Source organism: Piliocolobus tephrosceles, chromosome 10 (assembly GCF_002776525.5).
Source record: "Piliocolobus tephrosceles isolate RC106 chromosome 10, ASM277652v3, whole genome shotgun sequence".
NCBI lineage: Eukaryota > Metazoa > Chordata > Mammalia > Primates > Cercopithecidae > Piliocolobus > Piliocolobus tephrosceles.
This window is the reverse complement of record NC_045443.1, coordinates 59,851,173-59,852,351: the sequence shown is the minus strand read 5'-3', so window position 1 is coordinate 59,852,351 and position 1,179 is coordinate 59,851,173. Positions and strand designations below refer to the sequence as shown.

Genomic DNA, 1,179 nt, shown 5'->3' with positions numbered 1-1,179 from the left:
CGGCGCTTCTCCGTCCTTCCTCGCCGCCGACGTCGGCCCGCCGTCCCTTCTTTTCCTTTCCCTTCCCCGCCGCGCCGCGCCCGAAGACCCCGCCCAGCACCCAGCGCCTTGGCTGCTCCCGGCGCGCGCCGAGAGCTACGGGGATCAGAGGCGGCGCCGGCGCCCGGGTGTTACAGCCGGCGTTCTCTACGTCAGCCACCGCTCTGAAGAAAGGCGCCGGTGTCCTGCGGGGAAAGCCGCTCCCTCCACCGCCCGAGGGGAGCGCGTCGCCTCACCTCTCGAAAAAAGGAAATGGGCGGTAAAAGCGCAGTCAGACACCAACTGGTTCTGGACGGCCCCCGAGAGGCAGCGGGCAGCGCTCCCGCGCTTCGCCCGCTAGGAGCTGCCGCCACGTCCCGAGCTGCGCCGTTCGCGCCCCTCCCTGCTCCGAGCCCCCGGTGGGGGCTGGGCTGCGGCCGAGCCCGGCACCTGGGCCCCTACCCGCGCCGCGCTGCCGCACCCGTCGGCCCGCTCTCGGCGCCGACCATCGCCGGGGCGCATCTTGCACAGGCGGCCGCCGGCTCCGCCAAACAGCAGCCAAGGCATAGCCGGGAAGTCCCAGGCCACCCGTTCCCCAGCACCCTTCGGGGAAATCCCGTTCAGTTCTGCAGGAGGCGAAAACGGAACAAACGAAAACCCCTTAACAGTGAAACCGGGCCACGCGATGGCCCAGGTGGCGACGGCGACGACTCGACGCGTGCGGACACGAGACCCGTCTCGCGCTCCGCTGTTCCAGTGCGTCCGGACGAACCTTAGAGATCACTTAAGGAGGCTCGCGCGCTACTCCTCACCACGTGACCGCCCCACCGGGCGGCCCCCCGCGCCGCCATCTTACATCCGGGACAGAGGCGGCGTCCCTTTTCCCCGCCTTGGAAAGCTTCGACGTGCCACCAGAAATCAGCCCCGAAAGAGGGGACCCCGATTCCACGTCACCGGAGTGCTGAAGCAACGGGCGATACTCTCCGTCGGCTCAGCGGGGAAAAGTGGAGTCCCAAACTTTTTTCGGCCTTTGCCCGCAAAGAAGATGGCGGCGCATACCGCCGCCTAAGCGGACACGTTGTACCCTGGCCGTGGTTTGAAGTTTCCGGCACCTCCTTTCCCATCCAGCAAGGACACAATCATAAGAGCCCCACCCACGCA

At 67.9% G+C, this 1,179-nt stretch overlaps 1 protein-coding gene across 1 annotated transcript; it reads left to right on the top strand.

The window, feature by feature from the left end:
- Positions 1-285: 285 nt before the first annotated feature.
- Positions 286-683, top strand: LOC111551243 (putative uncharacterized protein encoded by LINC01465). Its single transcript, XM_023225118.1, is given in 2 exon segments — positions 286-592; positions 595-683. Coding segments are annotated over 2 exon segments (390 nt in total). The 5' UTR covers positions 286-291.
- Positions 684-1,179: the final 496 nt, after the last annotated feature.